Source organism: Polyodon spathula, chromosome 30 (genome assembly GCF_017654505.1).
Source record: "Polyodon spathula isolate WHYD16114869_AA chromosome 30, ASM1765450v1, whole genome shotgun sequence".
Lineage (NCBI taxonomy): Eukaryota > Metazoa > Chordata > Actinopteri > Acipenseriformes > Polyodontidae > Polyodon > Polyodon spathula.
Genome location: NC_054563.1, coordinates 7,719,890 through 7,738,444, shown reverse-complemented (window position 1 = coordinate 7,738,444; position 18,555 = coordinate 7,719,890). Strand labels below are relative to the sequence as shown.

At 36.5% G+C, this 18,555-nt stretch overlaps 2 protein-coding genes across 2 annotated transcripts; one reads left to right on the top strand and one right to left on the bottom strand.

Moving 5' to 3' along the window:
- Positions 1 to 1,601: 1,601 nt before the first annotated feature.
- alg5 (ALG5 dolichyl-phosphate beta-glucosyltransferase) lies at positions 1,602 to 10,704 on the bottom strand. The gene is made up of 10 exons (XM_041233283.1): positions 10,490 to 10,704; positions 9,585 to 9,756; positions 8,416 to 8,462; positions 7,934 to 8,002; positions 7,038 to 7,130; positions 6,342 to 6,455; positions 5,642 to 5,701; positions 3,490 to 3,641; positions 2,722 to 2,807; positions 1,602 to 2,240 (listed from the first exon to the last, which is right to left on the bottom strand). Exons 1-10 carry the CDS (start codon positions 10,553 to 10,555, stop codon positions 2,125 to 2,127), a joined length of 975 nt encoding a protein of 324 aa, XP_041089217.1. The 5' UTR covers positions 10,556 to 10,704; the 3' UTR covers positions 1,602 to 2,124.
- Positions 10,705 to 11,334: 630 nt separating this feature from the next.
- Positions 11,335 to 18,553, top strand: exosc8 (exosome component 8). Its single transcript, XM_041232920.1, has 11 exons — positions 11,335 to 11,499; positions 12,155 to 12,191; positions 12,920 to 12,983; positions 13,102 to 13,175; positions 13,431 to 13,476; positions 13,956 to 14,061; positions 15,742 to 15,787; positions 16,289 to 16,385; positions 16,663 to 16,783; positions 17,150 to 17,256; positions 18,426 to 18,553. The coding sequence occupies exons 1-11, from the start codon at positions 11,483 to 11,485 to the stop codon at positions 18,539 to 18,541; spliced, it is 831 nt and encodes a 276-aa protein (XP_041088854.1). The 5' UTR covers positions 11,335 to 11,482; the 3' UTR covers positions 18,542 to 18,553.
- Positions 18,554 to 18,555: the final 2 nt, after the last annotated feature.

Genomic DNA, 18,555 nt, shown 5'->3' with positions numbered 1-18,555 from the left:
CCCCACATTGTCTAGATGAACATTTCTGAGTCAACATAAACTCCTAGGGCTTTTTCATAGATTCCTTCTTCAATTTCATTATCTCCCATATAATATTTATAATGCACATTTTTTATTGCCTGCATGCAGTACCTTACATTTTTCTCTATTTTCTCTAAATGCCATTTGCAGTGTGTGTGCCCAGTTCTGAATGCTGTCTAGATAATTTTGAATGACCTTTGCTGCTGCAACGGTGTTTGCCACTCCTCCTATTTTTGTGTCACCTGCAAATTGAACAAGTTTGCCTACTAAGAATCTAAGTCATTAACATAGATTAGGAATAACAGAGGACCTAATACTGATCCCTGTGGTACTGTCTGTTTTCTACATGTTAACCACTCCCTAATCCGTGTTCATGCATTTCTTTGAATCCCTACTGCATTCAGTTTGAGAATTAATCTTTTATGCAGGACTTTGTTAAAAGCTTTGTGGAAATCTAAATAAATCATATCATATGCTTTACAATTATCCATTGTCGATGTTGCATCCTCAAAAAAAAAAAAAAAAAAATCAAGCAGGTCAGACAATCTCCCTTTCCTAAAACCATGCTGACTGTCTGCCAGGATACTGTTACCATGTATGTAATTTTCCATTTTGGATCTTATTATAGTTTTCATAAGTTTACATATAATAAAAGTCAGGCTTATTGGTCTTTAGTTACCTGATTCGGTTTTCTCTCCCTTTTTGTGGATCAGCATTAAGTTTGCAATTCTCCAGTCTGTCGGTACAACCCTTATGTCAACCCTTATGCATGATCTTGGTTAGCGGTTTGTAAATAACTTCTTTCATTTCTTTGAGTACTATTGGGAGGATCTCATCTGGCCCTGGGGATTTGTTTATTTTAAGAGCTCCTAGTCCCTTTAACACTTCTGCCTCAGTTATACTAAAATTATTTAAAACTGTATGGGAACAGATCGACATGTGGGGCATGTTGTCCGTATCCTCCTTTGTAAAAACTTGTGAAAATTAATAATTTATTAATTTTTTCTCTTCGTCTATGATTTTGCCATTGTAGACATTTTTCCAACAATCATGTACAGGGATCCAGAAGAAGAAATGGCAGTACCAGAAATACAAATCAGATAAGCAGTTACAGCCTTTACCCTCAACTAATCACGTCACAGTGCCTTAAAACACAAGGTCACCATGAACCAATCACAGTATACCTAAGACATCAATGTAAAGGTTAATCCAATTCCAGTTTGTAAGATACAGCTTTCAATAGCTTGAAAAAGTTACCATGACAAACATCATAATACCCCCCAGAATCAGCAGGGTTAACATTTCACACTACATTATGTGATGTGAATGTAACTAATGAAAAGTAAACTCCAAAGAGGCAGTTTATAAATATAAATATACACATATATATATATATATATATATATATATATATATATATATATATATATATATATATATATATATAGTATATATATATATATATATATATATATATCCAAATATATTACCTTAGGTTGGAAGGTGATAATGGTACAACTACGTTCCCTGTATTACCTGTAAGGACAGTTCCTTAATGTTTTGTTACAGGACACATGGAAATGAATTAAACAGCACTATATTTATTATACTGTTACTGTGTAAAGAAATACAGTGATAAACAGATTAAACAGTTGTATTTTTGTCTTGACTCCTTGGAGGAAAACTGGATATTTGCTCCAGATTACACACATTATTTTCCAAATAATACTTTTTTTTTTTCTCCTTTGTTTTACTGTTAAAACCACTTATGAGACTCAATCAGATGTTTTATTTGGTTCAAGTTGTCCAGCATTATTTCAGTTGACAAGAAAGAAGAAGAAAAAAATATATACAACTTAAACCATTAAAAAGAAATAATCATATCTAAAATGTCAATTTAGTTTCACATAAACAAAACCATAAATTATAAATTGTTCCCTTGATACGGTATTTTAATATTTATTGATATAGTTCTTTGACACAGTATAAAAAGGGTAACAGTGTGCGTTTTCTTATTGAGGAAGAACAGCATCATTGGATGTATATAAACCAACAAATGGTTTACATACACTATAAAACTGTTATTAGTTGCAGGTAGTGCTTCTAGTCAACTTTTCTTGGAGACTCCAGTCTCCAGGCACCAGTGAGATATCTTAGTCTGATAAAAAGCAGGTCCCTACCCATCTGCAGCCAGCTCCAAAAAGGAACCAACTTAGAACCTAGGAATAAAACAAACAGAATGATTATGTACAGTCCACAACTCTCTCATATCAAATACAGCAATCCTTACAATGAAAAGGTAGATAACCATGACCTACATCCACTACATGCACAGGGACCTAATTTATCATTTATCACACATTGTTGTAAAGACTTATTGCCAAGATCTGTCACAAATCGATGTGATTTTTGCTGGGATGATGTGCAGCGGAAGGAACAAGGGGCATTTGGTTATTACCACACTGTGTATCACTGACAGTTATCAGTCGTACAACCAATTTCCCCTCTGCTTAACATCACTTTTGAAAATAAGTCACATCTGAAGTAATATTTAAAAAGTCTGACTAGTTGCTTTTACTATCCTTCAATTGGATGACCTTTGCCAAAACGCAGGCCATAAAATGAATAAATAACTTCAGAAAAAAATATTTAGAAAGTCTGTCTTCCATTTTCCTTTGCTGATTCTACACTGTTACCCACCTTCAATTTCTGTCCAATTAACAGCGACTTCTGCTATAGGTATGTTCAAGCACTGAGCTATGTACAGAAGTTCCACATCAAATGCCCTATGAAAAAAATCTTTCATGAAATAAAAAATAGCATACTGACAATCTGAATTTAAGCATTCACCCAAAACAATTATACCGAAATGCAGACATACTGCAGTATGCAGGACGTCCCAATGTCAACATAGTTTGTTTTTGTTTAAATGTTGTTTTCAATCGTGTTCATCATATAGGTAACAACCAGCAGGATCTACATTCTGTTCATTGCTGTTTGCATTACTGTCCACAAATGCATTGTGAGACTCATGAGGCTGGCTCACTATGCAGAAAATGTGCTTGCGACATCAGTCCTTGAATCCAGGGAGGTTTAAATGTCAGCAGCAGAGCTGCCGGTAAGGGCTAAAATATAATCCATGATGAATGGGGTCTAACATTTAATGTTTTGACCATCTGGGAGAAGCTGATCCAAGCTCCACTATCCTGATGCAGATTCAGCACTCATTAGAGAACTTAATTCAAGTCCCTCTGGGGTCTGCAGCTGGCCTTGTCAGTAGTTGCATAATTATCACCCAAGAACCCAATTAGCCCTTTCAGATAGTGAAAACAAACTACTCAGGGACGAGGACTACACAGTCTAGATATACAGGTATGTTTACAGTACTGTATAGATAGCTGAACTTCTGTTTCAACTCATCTGTAGCAAATACAACATCTGTAGCAAAACAAACAATTTGATACATACCAACGCTCAACGTGCAAACTAGAAAAGGTCCTTAAGGCTGCCTCTCTGGTAAAAAGTTTGAAGCCACATTGTGTGTCTTTGATTCCCCTCACACAGAGGAACCACACCAGAAAGTGGAACCCATACATTAAAATCGTTCGGAACCCAGAACGCTGAAAAACACAAAAAAACATGAACATTTCAGAAATCATTAGTGAAAAAAGGTACCAATTGCCTGCTTGGCGTTTACCATAGCCAAGCAGGCAACTGGGCACTGCTGAATTCTCAGTATTTTGGTAAGACTCTGACCATGCTGTAACCCCAGTAGAAACTAGGTATTTTTCTCCGTCATGGAGAGGAACGGTAGTTCCTCGTGCCAGGTGATCAGCAAAGTGCGAGAACTGCCAGGCGGTAAACATTTCCTCTTATCTCCCAACGTATTTTTTTGCAGACCCCAGGGAGTTCTAACCATGCATATGTATATTACAGGACATCCGAGTTTAATGACAACTAACTTGTTTTGCCATCATGGAAATATACTGGGGAATGCACTTATTGTGATGTCTACATCATTTATATTAGATTATTTATTTCTGTTTTAAAATTGAACATTTGACTGCAAAAAATATTTTTTCATATGATATAAATATTAAAAAAAGGTCTGCCATGCGTGGGATTTGAAACTACAACATTCTATTTGCATGCATATTGTGTTATACGGTGGGTGCTGTTACACGATTAGTTCAGAAAAGCAGAAGTATTTTGGAAGATGAAGTCAGCCAGCTGAGAATTCTCGGGACTTATATTGGAGATTTTTTCAAGTCATCATTCATCATCATCATCATCATCATTCTGATCTTGATCTCTGAAAAATGTTGGTTTCCTGTCAGTGTAACACTCATTGTGGTCCCTATTGGCGCAAGAAAGTATGGTTCCTCCTCTCGATACTGGTTGATGAGAGCAATGCTATTTGTGCGCCCCACTCGACAAAAAGGAATGTTAATTTTTCTGACAATTATCTATGCTGAAGGATAGCATGTATTTGGTAAAAGTAAAACAAATAAATAAATACATACATTAATAGATATTGAAATAAATGAATACATAGACATTTATTTATCTTTATTTCTTTTTCACTATCAGATATAAAACAATGCCATTTAATACAGCATGAACCATAAATAAATACAACAGTTCTTGTTCAATTGTATATTAGTGAAGATTTTTGTACATAAAGGTCATCATGCTTTCATATACTTACTTACTATGAAATAAAATTGTCTATTCAATTTGTCTCGTCTGTCTTTTATGTTACATGTATTGTAAGGGGAACGGGTCATGCTGTTACTTAGCATGGGAAGGGGGAGTGAGTGAATGAGATGAAGATGTGTGTTGCTGTTTTCGGGGGTTGCAGAGCATGGATGAGGCTGGCGGAGGAGATGGACAGCGGCGGGAAATGATGGACGGTAATAAGGTGGTGTATTCGCCTGTGGACTGCAGACAGTCCAGCACTGAACTTGAATGAGAAACTGGGTGCGACTGAGCGAGCATGTGAGCTGTGACCGGAGAGACTATGCAGTGAAAGTGCCAAGAGTAAAATGTAAACGTAATTATTTTGGTGCCATGAATTCCAGCCCGACAGGAATTCTCTGTAGTTTAAAAAAAAAAAAAAAAAAAAAAAAAAAAAAAACCCAGCGAATTCAACACCATTTCCCCGAGTATCAATCAATCAATCTTTATTTTAAATAGTACCTTTCATAGTGGACCACCATCACAAAGCGGGGTACTACTTCCTAAACATGAAAACGTTACAATATATTAAATGAACAGATCAAGCTTATTATGATAGTTTGCAAAATATTTTAAGATTGTGACATTAACTATTCCTACTTACTTTACTATAAAATACCTGTCTATTTCTTTCATGTCATCAGTTGAAAGGGAGCTACACCTGTGCTACTTGCTTTGTGCAAGGTTGTCCCAACGGTTTCTTGAAACTTGGCTTGCGTTTTTGATATCTCCACTTTAAATAGCTAAGCAATTTTAATAACTTGTTGTTTTTTTTCACATTTCCAATGTGTTGTTTCAGAATTTACAGGACACTGCTATATGATTTATTATTTATTTAGAGCACCACACTCATGGACGGGACCACCGATGAATGAACACTTACCGTAGCTACAGACTCTTTCTCCAAATGAGCTCGAGACCCACAAGCAATACCCATGTTCTCCTGTAAAAAGAAAGAAATAAAGTCAATTTTCCAGACAGGGTAAAAACCAATTACCTCTAGTGCTATAGTATTATATATATTCTTTATACAATACAAGTATCATGTCCTTAGGGAGTAGGCAATTGAATAATTGGTAACCAAAAAGAAATCAATAATAGGAATCAATTTAAATTACATACTGTAAACAGATAACAGTGTTCTCCATTAGGACACTATCTTAAAACTTAAAATGTTTCATACCAATTAGAAAATAGGTCATTTTATAAAGCCACATTCATCTAAGCCAGTTGACATGTTTAGATCACTGATCATGAGTGCAGTCACTTATATTCTGTATATAAGAAAAGGAAAGGTAACTAGCGCATCTTCCCTCTCCCTTTCCACATCTTGTAACACACTGCCCATGCATTTTTCTGAAAACAGTTTCCAAGATGTATCCCATCTACATGTAATTGGCAGAATTCATGCACATGTACATATATTCAGAGACCCTCAAACTGCATGAAGAGTTTTCAAAAAAATGTGACATATGGGCACCTCCACTATATACCTGACACCAGTGCACAGAGGATGATAAAAAATAAAATAATAATAAAATTGTATTGGCAGAGCACCGAATTAAAAGTAACATGTAGCTTACCGGCTTTGGCTGAAGATCTTGAAGGCCAGACTCCATCTTTTCAATGTCTGCAAACTTTGTGGCACCATCAGCATCTGCCATGAGGATGAGCTTCCCTCGACACCTCTGGGTACCCTGTGGTAAAGACTCAGTTGGATACGTAGCCATACTGTACATAAACACACACAGGCGTAATTACATTTCGAGTTTCTAGCTTGGAATAGCTGTGTACCAAGACAGTACCTCCAAGTTTCTATGCAGCTGTAACATAAAGAGTCACATGACCACAATATGGCAGCAACATAAGGTCAGAGGTCAATGTCACCAACATATTAAGTATACTATTACCCTGAAAATGGAGAGTAATTACCAAGACGGTTTTCTGAGATAGGCAGTGGAGGGGACAGTGGCACGAAAAGGGCCTTGGGAACCACATGGTACATATGTCTGACGAAAATGAAGCAAATATTTCGAAGCATTACATCTTTGGCAGCCATATTTATAACACGTCAAAGTGAAGGGTGCTGTTTTTACCCAAGGAGTTTCCGCAACACAATTTGCCAGCTTAAGTAGTTTGAGACATTAGCAAAAGTAGGTTTGCAAACACATACAACTCTCTTTACGGGAATGCTTCAAAATGTAACTGTGAAAAAAGGACTGTTTGCTAAGAATGAAGTGACCACCACTGCAGTATTCCTTCAAAAAACAAACACTTACCATCTTTACAGCGCCACCTTTGCCCCGATTAGTCACTTGTGTCAACACTCTCACTTTATCAGCACTGTACTTCTTTGTATATTTCAATGCAACCTGAAAGAGATGACAGGCAGGCTTCCATATTGAAGAGGTTTCATTCATAAAATATTCATTGCTTCCTGTTAATATCTTAAGCTTCCTACGTTATGTTTACTATTTTGTTTTCAAATAAACTTTTCATATTTACATGTCATTGTTCAGTAGTAAAAGCAGTGGTTTATTTTACAAATAGGTCTGCCAGGACACAAGCTGGAGTACACTGTCTAAACTATAATTGCCAGTGAGACTACCTTAGAAAAGTTACCAGGCTGATCTTTCGAAAGCTGGACACGGATGAGTAATATTGACACAGCAGTTGCCACTCATTTATCATAACTGCTCTGTGAACAATAAACTTTTCCTCGGGAGTCAGCGTTATAAAGAAAAGCATAGAGAGAGTGATACATTTTTCACGGCCGAGTGGACATATGTTGGGTTTCCAAGAGTGATGAAGCTTGGTACGCTTAGTGTTTTGGTGGCACTGGACATTGTGAAGTTCTCCCTACATCCACAGAGCAGATATAGAACAAATAAAACTGTTCCATATTGCCCTGCAAGTATATCAAGGAACCACCACTCTTAGGGGTATTGCAGTGCTGTCTCCAGGCACTTCTTTTTAAAGTTGCTAGCAAATGTGGCTAGCTGAGTGGTGAATCTGATGTGCAGACTACTGCCAACAAGGGGCTAAGTTGAAGTGACTATACTCATTTCACTTGGTATTCAAAACCAAGCCTTCCAGGGTGAGAGGCAATCTCTGTAGTGTAGGGGTTAATATCCTTTTAAAGCTATTTTTAGATTATATAATTGTGTTTCCTCACCTCTGTGGTTTTGTCTTTGCTGCCATCGTCAACAACAATTACCTCATAGGTAAAATGAGATTGCTGCTTCTTTAAAAAAAAAAAAAAAAAAAGTATTAACTTCTGTGCACACCTCTAATGTTGACTATCATGTTGCTGAGAGAAACATTTGCTTTTTGGTGCCACCTACTGGTTCAGTGTGAGCAAACAGTAGCTGTGAAAAAGTGTCTATATTAGGGGTTGATTCCACATCTACAGTTCCAATCATCCACTTATTATGCGATAATTGAATTTATACACACAGGTAAAAGCAAAACTTTGGAGAAATATTTCAATAGGCCATGATAATTAATCTGAGACAGTACTAGGCACAAGACATTTAAATTTTAATAAAAGAATCATGATCTGGGAGATGGGAAATTCAGTCATTTCACTGAATACAGCAATTCCCAGAATTGTTCATATAATACAATAACATAATATAAAATGTAAACACTTAATACCTGTCTGTTTTCCAAATATTCAAGAGCCTCGTCCATCATGACAGGTACTAAAAACAAAAATGTAACTTGAAAGACACAACAATACACACCGCACGCTTAGGCCACCTTTTTCAGAACATTTCACATGTACTATCTAAATAAATGAGTCTACATCATGCTAGAATACAAACTGCATCTGTTGTATATATCTAAATTAAATCAAACTGGAGGAATCATACAGCACACACCCTGACCAGTCTGAAAGGCTACAAATGACTTTTTCTGTGAGCTTACCTTTTCATACTAGATATATTTATTCTGTGATTTTTATAATGTGGCTCTTACTGCAATGACACAAAAAATGATGTTAAACGAATGTGTTCTTCAGTTGAGGTTGCCAGCCAATGACATACATGCTAGACCAGCCTGAGTGTCTTTCTGTTAGACAACACCAGCACAATCTAGTGAACACCAGCTATTAAGATTTATTTTGAAAGGATGTGTTCATTGTATGGTGTTAGTGCTTACTAACACAAAGAACCTTTTTGGGCGATGCCTATGGCTGGCAAGTAAACAAAAGAGCAGCTTCAGAACTTGGGTCAAAGCCCCTTAAACACAGTATTTGCGCAACTGCATTAAGAAACTACTCAGAAGGGTAAACAGGTATACCAAGTACAACAAACAAGGAAAGTGTCATTTGAAGCTACTTATTTTTTAATCCTGTAAAATGCTAGTCTAAATGAGTTCAAGATAGGATTGCAATGGACCACAAGTTATCAAAGGATGTGGGTGCAGAACAAGAAGACTTTCCACTGAAGAATGCTGAGAAGAAAGGCAGGGTATTATTTTCAAAAGATTGCTTTTGTTAAACTGCAAGTCCAAACTGGAGAAGTGATTTCTTGTATGTGAACACTAGACTCACAATGACATGTAGTTGAATGCAATATTGACCTAGTTCTTACTTCATGGATCCATATCACAACATTGTTTAGGTCAGACAATGAACAGCTAATAGTCAAGCAGCTGGTTTCTCCAGGTCCAGTTTTAAAAAGAAAAAACAAAGTGCAATAAACATAACTTGCACCTTCTTTATTGTGTGGAGATTTCAGTATAGTGTATTAAAACATTCACATTACATTAGTTTAATCACATGCTATAGAACTATAAGTTCAGCACTGAAACATACTTACATCTTAGTTCTTCATTATATGACGGGACTACGACAGAGAGCTCCTTGGTTGGCGGGTCATGGATGCTGGGAAAGGGTTCCCTTTTGCCTTCTGCGTTTAGGAAACCTTTCTCTTTCTCATGACACTGTAAATGAACCATTTTAGATGCACTTGCATGTGCAATTATTATAACCTAGGATGGAAGAGGGAGGTGAAACATTATATTAGTTAGCTCCAGTCTAGGTTTTCCCCATAATCACCAATACAACTGGTACTTTTGTTAACAGACTGTAAAGTGTTAGCTAGTACTCTAGACTAAACTTGAATTTTAGAAGCACCAAACAAACCCAGCTGTAACAGGTTTGGAATAAGCCTCCCATTGCATTTTGTGCCACCAGGTTGTACTTAGATTCAGTTACAATTTCACCAGCCTGCAAAAGTTGACTAGTCTTATATAGAAGATGTCAAAATATGCACACAGTAAAACTTACAATTAGCCAATATAAGACATTTTGTTTCTCAAAAATGAACATGGCAAGGCTTTACTATAATTACTGCACACTTGGCCACATATGACTTGTAGTATATTGATTTAAACTGCTGGCAGGTGTGGCGTGAAAGCAGCGGGTACAATCTTAATGCTGCTGTCAAATCGCAAACGTCAGTTTACATTGTGCAAAATAAATCTACACACGAACGCGTTAGGAGAGATTATCGGATAATCGATGGATTGCCATTGACAATATCAAAACGACAATGCCTGGGGTTACTATTCACATCATTTTAATAGGACAGCATAAACATGCCCGGGTTCTGCTGCTCTTTATTTTGGTTGAGTCTACCCCCTGCATCACAAAATGTATCGCAAGCTGGAAACATCGGAAAAAGTGATTTACCACCACTTATTGTGAATGTACAATACTCACCAAAACTATAACCACAAACGCTAAGGCAGCCAAAGTCTGAATGATCTCACACAGTCCACAATCCATTATCCATTACGTGTGCGAGTACCTGCTTCTAAGAACTGCACTACATATGTATCTAAAGCATGTACTGCTGTGAGCTCCTGTGCTACTGCATCGCAGAGTTCAGAACAGGAAGCTCACATTCTCATTTTGCACAAGCTGGACTTCAATAAATACACCTATGCGGAAGTGTCTTCAGAGCACAGCTGAACAGCACCATAAACCTCTGCAATAGAACGCTTGTAGTAATCCGGCAGCGCCCTCTGCGGCGAGATTCTAGTTTTAATTGTATAAAATACGCTGCACGATGCGATGCAATATCAATATAATGCTTTTTAGCGGGTCCATCACACCCATAATAAACAAGACAGAAATTAAACTAACCAGCTAATTTACCTTATTCCTTGACTTTTTTTTTTTTTCTTCTTGTGTGCATTTATTTTACACATTAACATTTTGGAAGGTCTTGTTGCAAAAGTTTTAGCGAGTAAAATGTAATACTGTTGCTAAAAACAGTGCTAGGAAAAGCAAATAAAACAACACAAAATTGTGTACGTATTTGGTTGATGTTGCTGTAAATTATTTCAATAGAAAAAAAGCACGAGTTATGGATTGTCTCAATACAGCACTGGTACCTGTCATTGTACAGTACAGACATCCACAACCAATGTGGCGCCAGGTGGCGCTATAGATATGTTAAGGGCAATTTTATAGTTTTCGTTATCCTTTCCGCGAGCTTTCTTTTCAGATTGTAGATTCAATTTTTTTTATTTTAGAAAACCACAAACAGTTAATGTATATAACAGTTATACTTGTATATTAAAGCATATCCTACCGCGGCATTCGTTTTTTTTATTTCTTTCAAGTGAGAGACATAAAACAAAAGCCGAATCTAATTCTGTAAACCGTTAAATTGACAATTCTCAGTTTCACGTGGTTTTTATAAGCAGCATGGCGGCTGGATTCAAGTAAGCGAATTAGAGAGAAAATAGAACTGTAGTGAAGTGCGTCTTTGTAGTTTTGGTTTAAATGAAGTGTCTGGTTTTGAAACGGTTCGCTGTAATGCTTGGTTCCACAGTTATAGCATTGAAACATTTCCACTTGCTATTGATCATAAACAAAAAACCAGTAATGCTATTTACTGAAAACTGCTTTGCCTGTTTTTTTTTTTTGTTTTGTTTTGTTATGATGTGGATATTCCAGTAATCCCAGTTCTTTCAATGAATGAAGTGTACTCTGCTGCACCATGCCCAGTATTAAGATATTGTGACATGATTTATGTGATTGAAATAATTGACACACAAATAACGGAATAGTTTTCTATTTAAAATCGCTATTTATGACAATCCTATAAATTTCAACATATTTATAATTGTGTTAATAGACTTAATTGTGTATAGACTGTAAACGCGGATATAAATACACTATAACAAATTTTTATCGTATTATAAATTCCCACCGTAGTACGGTTCACATATCAAGTCCTCACCAGTTGTGTTTGCACAGTGCAGTAATGACAAGTAAGGTAACAAAACAATGCAGGAATAATAATAATAATAATAATAATAATAATAATAATAATATACAAACAAAGATGCACATGATTTTTTTTTTTCCCCACAGGACAGTAGAACCTCTGGACTATCACAGGCGTTTTTTGGTATGTCAAGTTGTACCTCCGTTTCAATATAGATGAAAAATTATATATATATATATATATATATATATATATATATATATATATATATATATATATATATATTTTTTTTTTTTTTTTGTTTTGTGTGTGTGTGTGTGTGTGTGTGAATACATAATCCAATCAGAATGCCAGATTATGTTATGTCTTTTGCTATTGTTGTAACAGGAGAAAGATTTCATGACAGGCCAAAAGATTAAAAGAAAACAAAAAAGCAGTGTTGAGCGGTGTGTTCTTGGGCTAACTGGGTCAGAGAAAAGGCGCAGCTAATGCTTTTAAAGCTATGTGCTGAGCTGTTTGCATGGAAGTGCAAATCTTGTTCATTCAGCGGTGTGCCAGTGCGGACGAAAATCCCTGTTGGTGATGGTAGTAATAGAGGAGTGTATTGTGATACATGACCAACAGCTTATAGCTATTTATTGTCCATCTAACGGTTCTTAAATTATGAGTAGATATGCTCCCCTCTTTTAACAATGAAGTCAATCATTATTGATCATTGATCTTTTTACACATCACACACATTATTCCATCCAGACTATCGCATGCATTATGATACATATCGTTTGGTGGTGACAGTGTATCGTGACACACCCGCTTAACAGGGAGCCGGTTTGTGATGTGGACCTTTGATCACTGCTGCTCGGGTCTAATTCCTGTTGATAAATTTTACTTGAGATTCTTCTGCTCGATAGAAAGAAAACTGCAGACCAGATGGAAGGGAGCTGGGAGAATTCCGAACCACCACATTGAACATTGGTAAACATTCAGCTTTATATATGAAACCTAAGGAACAAATGATAAATGTACATTAGTGGAGTCACAATACACAGATGGCCTTAAATACAGGTTTGATTGTATTTGTATCTTTCTTCAGGTTCTATTACAACTGCTGATGGTTCAGCGTTGGTGAAGCTGGGGAACACCACCATTATTTGTGGCATTAAAGCAGTAAGTTTCTTTTTATTACGTGCATGTTATTCTTGATCAAAGATGTGGAATAAGTAATGACCCATGATGGTTTGTGGTAAGACATATCTTACACACACAACTGGGTGCGTTTTGAGGCACGAGGCGATGGTAAAGCTCTCTTCAGGTTGTATTGCTTCAGTAATACAGTAGTAAAAAAAATGCACTTATTTTATCTTGCAGTTCCAGCAATTATTCATGTAAAATTTTCACTTAAAACTTTGTTTTCTGTTGCAGGAACTTGCAGCTCCACCAGTAGATGCAGCTAATAAGGGCTATATAGGTGAGTTTTAAACTGTAAATGTATTATATAGTGCAAAGAATTAGTAGTGCACTGTGCGTCATTTAATAATAAGGTGGAAATGAGCTGTGTTGGTTCACAAAGTACAGAGTGGCTTCCTGTAGGTTTTGTAGAACAGGATTTCAGGTTAGTGTGCTGTGTTTAGGTGGTGTATAGCTTAAAACAACTCACATATATTTGTATCCTTTTATATTAGATGAATTTGACATTCATTTCAAGATGTTAGAAATACTGGCATGTAGTGGCGACCTCAGTGAGGTTCACTGTACAGTATACAGTTGGTTTTGCAGCACAAGTTAAAGAGAATCCCAATCTTCTGCCTGTCCGTACATCATTATTACATGGAGATACAGTGGATGTCATGTTGATCTTTATCATGATACTGATGGCTCAAGTTTTGTATTCGCAGCTGAGAAAGGAGAGTGTATGTTACTAAGAGACTTGTTATTTTCATGTTACAGTTCCTAATGTGGACCTGTCACCACTGTGTTCATCGAGGTTTCGCCCTGGTCCACCGGGAGAACAGGCTCAAGCGGCCAGTCAGTTCATTGCAGATGTCATTGAAAAGTAAGGGTCCCTTACTACCATAATGGTTCCGAGTCACCACTGATGGACTATGGGTTTAGCCTTGACATGGCTTAAGCTCAGCTGCAAAGGTTGAAGAGTCATTGTAGGGATGCAATTCGGTTATGATTGGTTCAATATTTTATTTTTTTTATCAACTCCTTCAGCAGTTTTCGGTAAAAGTGAAATGAAAGTTTAAAACCAATAAAATAAACTGCATTTGTGCAGCCAAGGGAACAGAACATGCAGGGCTTTTTCTGTTTGATTGATAACCAAATCAATAAGCTTATTTACACAAACACAGTTGTTGAATAAAACTGCGTCTGGTGTACAGAGGACAAGGTTGAATGAGGCGCACTGTCACATTCAAGTTGATAAGTGGCTCACAGTTTTCTTCAGTATCCAGACATGCGTTGTAATTACCGAACAAGCTGTTTAAAGATGCAGAAAACGATAAATCACCCCTAAAGATTGGGTTAATGAGTTTGGCAATAGCCATCCAGATGACAGACTAACTCAGAGATAAACTAATATGAATACTGTTTTTTGTTTTTTATTATTACTACACAGAAGTGTTTGTAATGTTTAAAATTAAGATGGTAAGTTTATTTATACTGTTGATTGATGGTACTGTTTGTGTATCTTATAATGTGACGGGGGGGGGGGGGGGGGGGGGGGGCAACTTGATTTTAGCCTTCTATTTTAATTGCACAGGTAAACACAGATTTTCATTTTTTTAAATTGGAGAATTTGACAGTGGAAAACTAGGATCCCTGCTATATCTATGGATATGGCCCCTTTACACTTTAATTCAATCAATATGATGATCAAATGCGACAACAAAGTAAACGGACAAACAAAACCAATTTCAATACATGCACATGAAATTAACATAATAAAAATAAACGGACATGCCTGCAAAGGCATTTAATTTAAAGCACCTTCCAGATATTTGTCAGCATAATCCTTGTTTTTGTTTGTCCTTTGTTTTTGCAGCATTGCCATCTTCACTGCTTATTCCAGTTTCACAGTGGTTCAGGGCTTAATGTTTTCTTTGGGTGTTTGTCAGTTTAGCATCCATTATTTAATTTATTAGTTCTACGCACAGTAATTAACAGACGTGACAGACTCAGACTCCCAGCTTCAGCTATTCACTTCTAGGATGATTTTTTTTTTTTTTTTTTTTTTTTTTTTTTTTTTATAAAGTTAAAGGTTTAAGTTAGCGTACACAACTTGAGTTTTTGTATACACCAGTTAGCACCAGCACCTTTCATCAACAAACCTAAAAAGAAACAGCCCTTGACATCTGAATACCCAGACTAAGTACATAGTTATCCCTACTCAGGGCTGTCATAGTCAATCTACTTGCAGAAAAATGCGCGTCGAGCACTCAAAAATGTTGCAGGCTTAGGACTGAGACTGCTAACGCCTTTTCTTTGTACAACAGATTTGGTCTCGGTTTGGTTTTCTTTTTTGTCGGTATTGGTTGGTTTGGAATTTTATGCAAATGTTGACTTTGGTTCAGGTCCAGTCTGGGAAAATCATAACTGGTGTTATGATTTGGTGTGGTTGTAATGTGACTGTTGATTGGGACCACTTGTTAACAAGTAATTAGGCTCTCTCCAGGTAAAAGAAATACATCCAGGATTAGAATTAATAATACTGCTGTTACTTTCTTTGTAGTTCAGACGTGATACAGAAAGAAGATCTTTGCATTGTAAAAGGCAAGGTAAGTGATTTCTTAATTTAGTTAGTTTTATTTATTTATTTTTTAAAACCTGTTGGAATATATACATCTAGTTGCCTGAATTCCCCATTAGGCCTGTAACTGCTACTATGGCCTGTCTTAATAATGATCACGCACTGGTTTAAAACCTGTATAAGAGTTAAGCCTGTCTGTACTGAGATTTATAATAGTACCACAAAGCTCTGTTTCGTGGCTGATATTGTCCTTTTGTATTGAATTTATAATGCCTTATGCTTGGAAAAGCAGGATTTATAATATGGTATGTGGTGTTCATGTATCTCAAGTCAGTAAGACCTGTAGTTCTTTTTGGTTGTCACCTACAGTGCACATAGATAGCTGTTCTACCTTTTATCAGTGGAAGGTTGACTTTAATATCAGCCTGTGTTTTATCTGGCCAGTGTAAAGTTTTGGATAATAGTGGGGGGGTTGATTGTAATATTTTTTTTGCCTTACTTGAGATTTTAAATATGTTCTGTATTTTAGCTGTCTTGGGTCCTGTATTGCGATATAATGTGCCTTGATTATGATGGAAATATTTTGGATGCCTGCACAATAGCTTTATTGGGAGCTTTGAAAAATGGTAAGGTTTGCATTGTTTGAGTGTTAAGTAAAAACAGTACAGCTAATCTTTCAAGTATGTATGCATTGAATCATACAAGGCGGTGAATACTGTAATGTAGAGTGGATTACCTTTAACATTTCATATAGTACAAAAGGTATCTAGTTGTTAGATGTGGATACTGTATTTTAGGATTGATTCACAAATAATATTTCTGATTAGGCAAAATTGTTTTTCTTATTTTCAAAATGAAATGTCTATGTATGCATGCAGAATCTTGTACAATCTCTTTTTATAGTCCAGTTACCAGAAGTTCACATAAATGAAGAAACTGACCTTGCAGAAGTGAATATGAAGCAGAAGAAGCCATTAAATATCACAAAACATCCAGTTGCTTGTTCATTTGCCATATTTGATGAGTAAGTAAGAACTGACTTGTTCACCTTATTCCCTGCAAAATGTATGCAATGGAGGCCCAAGTACATGAGTCACACTTATATCTTTAGGCATGTCAGTTTGAAGCAGAGCTGCACTGGAGCTAAGCAACACTGTTTTAATTATTAATATAATTCTGACAAAGGTTTACACAAAGTATTTCTCATTGTGTTTTAGTATTATACCATCTCGTATTTTTTATTGTAATTTAAATTAACCATGATATTAATTTGGTGTTACAGTAGAATAAACCAAATGTGGCATCCTAGGCTGTACCTTGGTGTTTCTTTATAAAGGTACATGATTTAAGGAATTGCTTATCTCTTTATAAATCTTTTGTTTCTTAATAGCACAATTATCATAGCTGACCCAACTGTTGAGGAGGAAAACCTGTCAACAGGAATGATTACTGTAGTAACAGATGAAGATGCGAAACTTTGTGCAGTCCACAAACCAGGTAGGTACACTGTTTCCACCTTAGGGTTAACATGCTGTTATTATTTTAAACCATCCATATACTGCTTTTCAAGTTGTAATACTACAGTATCAGTTCTGAAACTCTACCCTTTGGACCAGGGGTTTGGACCAATGTTTCTAGACTAGCAGAATTTGGGGCAAACACTGACAGACATCCTTTCTGTACCTGATAACACTCTGGGGAACATTATAAAGTACTTCAGAAACCATAGAAACCATACAAACCATCCGAGTAAAACCAGTGCTGTAATTTTCACATACCTCTTTATAGACGTGCATACTGATAAATCCTCTCCTGATCACTCGTTTTAACTCGTCAAACTCCTCAATAATGTGATCCAAGTCATTATTTTATATTATTTTTCATCTAAAAAATTTCTGCAAATATCTGTGATATTCTTTAAGCGCTGGATGCGGAAGCAGCTGCCTCCTTTGTTTATGTCTGCATATCCCAGCAGCTGCTGGGCTATATGCTCACATGCCCCCTTTTTTGGTTTCATTTAGCTCCTAGTGGTCTCACTCGGCCATTGAATGGTTTTCTCAGCTTTTAACAGAGAAAAAACGACTAGAGACCTGTGCTTTACGTCTTTTCGGTGATGTTGGACAGGGTCCGACATTGGACTGGAAAGGGAAAATCGTAATGTCAGATCGCAAAGAGTTAAAACACACGACAGAATAAATGTTCTAATGCAACTGTCAAATATATCTGATTTACAGAGTGTTTCCATGTCTTTCTTACCTTTCTCAGAAGTTTCTCTGAAGCAGGCTGTGATGTCTCTTTTCTCCACCCTTTAGACACTAAATGCCCCACTCAGTGACGTCACACGAAAACAAAAACTAATCAGGAAGTGACTGTCAGTCCCACCCATATCCAATCATATGTGTTTCAAGCCTGTACTGCAAAGTACAGTGGCCATGTAACTCAGGAAAACATGACAGCAGTCCTAGAAGCCTAGAATCCCAGTCTTTACAGGGTTAAATTTTGCTATGATGCTGGAAAACTGACTTCAGTTTAGCTGGTTCTGGTGGACAGAGTAGAGGTGTCGTCTCAAGACAAGACAATTGTATTTTAGTGTACAAAATGATAGCTAGATCTGTGATTGTCATCATTTACATCATATATATTGCTTTGTTTATACCACTCTACAGGAGGAACTGCCTTATCAGGTGAAAAACTCCAAGACTGCATCAGTCGAGCAATAACAAGAAACAAAGAAATTAACAAACTGCTGAACGAAGTGTTAATCAGTGTGAAACCAAAATAAGGACACCAGGGGAG

Excerpts from the sequence above, each read along its gene's own strand:
- alg5 (XM_041233283.1), bottom strand. The coding sequence starts at position 10,555 with ATGGATTGTGGACTGTGTGAGATCATTCAGACTTTGGCTGCCTTAGCG. Across the intron at positions 6,456-7,037 it reads AAGGTGGCGCTGTAAAGATG|GGTACCCAGAGGTGTCGAGG; the intron begins GTAAGTGTTTGT and ends TCTTTACCACAG. Across the intron at positions 3,642-5,641 it reads AGAAAGAGTCTGTAGCTACG|CGTTCTGGGTTCCGAACGAT; the intron begins GTAAGTGTTCAT and ends TGTGTTTTTCAG.
- exosc8 (XM_041232920.1), top strand. Across the intron at positions 13,176-13,430 it reads TTATTTGTGGCATTAAAGCA|GAACTTGCAGCTCCACCAGT; the intron begins GTAAGTTTCTTT and ends TTTCTGTTGCAG. Across the intron at positions 15,788-16,288 it reads TTTGCATTGTAAAAGGCAAG|CTGTCTTGGGTCCTGTATTG; the intron begins GTAAGTGATTTC and ends TCTGTATTTTAG.